The sequence below is a fragment of the Emiliania huxleyi genome (assembly GCF_000372725.1).
Source record: "Emiliania huxleyi CCMP1516 unplaced genomic scaffold EMIHUscaffold_1053, whole genome shotgun sequence".
Classification (NCBI taxonomy): Eukaryota; Haptophyta; order Isochrysidales; family Noelaerhabdaceae; genus Emiliania; species Emiliania huxleyi.
The window spans coordinates 250-2,685 of NW_005202094.1; the positions used below are offsets into that span (position 1 = coordinate 250).

General features: G+C 62.8%; 1 protein-coding gene across 1 annotated transcript; it reads left to right on the forward strand.

The window, feature by feature from the left end:
- Positions 1-544: 544 nt before the first annotated feature.
- On the forward strand, positions 545-910 carry EMIHUDRAFT_251190 (hypothetical protein; the record flags this gene model as incomplete). Its single annotated transcript, XM_005792655.1, has 1 exon — positions 545-910. The coding sequence occupies one exon, from the start codon at positions 545-547 to the stop codon at positions 908-910; it is 366 nt and encodes a 121-aa protein (XP_005792712.1).
- Positions 911-2,436: the final 1,526 nt, after the last annotated feature.

The following is a 2,436-nucleotide window of genomic DNA, read 5'->3' on the forward strand; positions in this document are numbered from 1 at the left end:
GGCGAGGCGCAAGACGACGGCGCAGACCCCGTCACATCCTCGCGGCGCCCCGTCCCCGCGCCACCTGCTGCGCCATCTGCTGTCCCACCCGGGCCGTGCGCCGTGGGGAGAAAGGGGTTCGACCCCCATGATCCATGCTCGCAGCCATGTGCCGTCTTTGTACTACCGTAGCGGTTCGTAAGCTAGTACTGTCGGGGGGAGCAGTGGGGCGGGAGAGAGAGGGCGGTGTAGCGCCTCCATAGAGCGGTCTCCCATCTCGAGCTTTAGTGTCTCGTCCGTTTCTGTACTTCGTGTCTTCGTCGCGCCATTGTGGCGTGACCATGTGGGAAAAATGGCGCCGCGGCACCCCGCGCTCGTGCGTCGTGGGCTCGTGCCGGCAGCGCTCCAGCTGCGAGCTTTCTCGTGGAGGGGTGGAGCACGAGGGGTGGAGCACTTGCGACTTGGAAAATGGAGCGCTGCAGCGCTGCGGAAGGTGAGTGAGTGCGGCCTTTTCTTTCTGTGAAATTCTTCTCTGTTCGTGTGTATATGTGGAGGTGTATATTTTATGTCGCTTCACTACATCCCGCTCTCAATCCCCTCGATGCTGGCGTTCGCCGCGCTCCTTTGCTTCACGCACGCGTCCTCCCTGCCGATGGCATCGATCATGGCTTCTCCTCACGCGAAATCCGGGCTCACTGAGCCCGCAAGTGCCGAGTCTTACGCTTCTCCGCACGTCACCGTGCTCTACGAGGAAAATGTTGATTTCGCAAACCTCGCCTTCGACTCGCTCTCGCTCTTCTACGAGACTGAGTCGACCCTCTCGACGTGCTCTGCATCGGCCGCTGGCACTCCCTACGCTTCTTCGATCGCCGACAGCAGCATCGGCCTCAACGTGCCGCCGACGCACCGTCGCACGACCGTCGATCCTTAGGGGACCCCTAGGGTTCTGAGGGCCGGATTCTTTTAAGACCTCGTCCTACCGAGCGAGTGGCTTGCTGCGCTGACGGCTTCTGCGGCCCTCGCAGCTCATCACACATCAGAAGAGGGGCCCGCTCGGGCAAGCGCCGCAACGGACGAGCTCGAGCTCCAAGTATGAGTTCATCGCGTGGTAGATCGTGCGAGCGGCGTGGCGTGGGGCGGTTGAGCATCCCTCCGGGGGCCCCTCTGCGCCGGGGAGGCGTTGTTGGAGGCTAGGTTCGCTAGGACGCAAGCGTCCGTCGCCTTTTTCAATCAAACTCGGGTCCCACTCCGCTACGCTCCGTCGCTCCGACTCGAATTTGGAGGGCCATGAAGTTTAAGGTGTTGCTGCGCAAAAGGGGCGGGGCGCGGGCGCGCGCGGCAGGCCGAGAGCTCTTTTTGGAGATCAGACCTTTCGATGGTTCATGCTTTCTAGTCTATCTATCATGCTTCATGACACGACACGCGGTGGTTGGAGCTGGTGGAGCTGTCAGCTGATCGTAAGGGAAGTAAATAAAAGTGAAATTGCGTTAGACATCAGAACAGGCCCCAAATTACGACATTAGTGCAACGACAGTCGTACGCTTGTGGCCGCTGTTTCGCCTAGTCCTTCTGGACTTGTGGATAGAGATGAAAACATTTCCGAAATTATTTTTCTCTTTTGGTACCAGTCCGGCGCGTGAATTCTTTTTCTGGTGAGCCTGTGTGTGTGCCAGTCCGCGCCAGTCTGCGCCCTTGTCGTGCCAGTGTGCTGTGAGAGAGGCTTGTATCTTAAGAATTCTTTTTCTGAGGCACGGTCGATACACCACCACCGTGCTCGGAAAAGTCCGCGACGACTACTCGTACCCGCTGACTCGTACGATATGCGTGGTTCTCCGGTCTTAGCCGCAGATTGGGCTAGCCGCGCTACCCTCCCCAACGACAGGTCATATGTCCCAACGCGTTGGAGGAGGCCCTCGACGCTCCTGTGCCTGGGCATCTGCTGCGTCGCCCTCGCCGTCGCCGTCACCATCGCCGTCACGACTCGGGGTGACCCACCCTCGTCCAGCACTGACCCTCCTGCGTCCAGCACTCAAACACTGAAGGGAAACGACTCACCACCATCGGTACCCTCCTCTCTCCCATCGGACTCGCCGCCCTCGCTCTCGCCCTCGCCGCCGCCGCCCTCGCCGCCGCCACCCGCCCCTCCACTGCCCTCGCCGCCGCCGCCCTCCGCGCCGCCCTCCCAACCGCCTCCCACGCCGCCGCCACCCGCCCCTCCGCCGCCCTCGCCGCCGCCGCCGCCCTCGCTGTCGCCCTCGCCGCCGCCTCCCACGCCGCCGCCACCCGCCCCTCCGCCGCCCTGGCCGCCGCCGCCCTCCGCGCCGCCCTCCCAACTCGCCTCCCACGCCGCCGACACCAGCCCCTCCGCAGTCCATCGCCGCCGCCGCCGCCACTAGAGTCAGTTTTTTTGTGACCTAACCGGACGCCACAACCAGCGAGAGCGGATATTAGACCCAA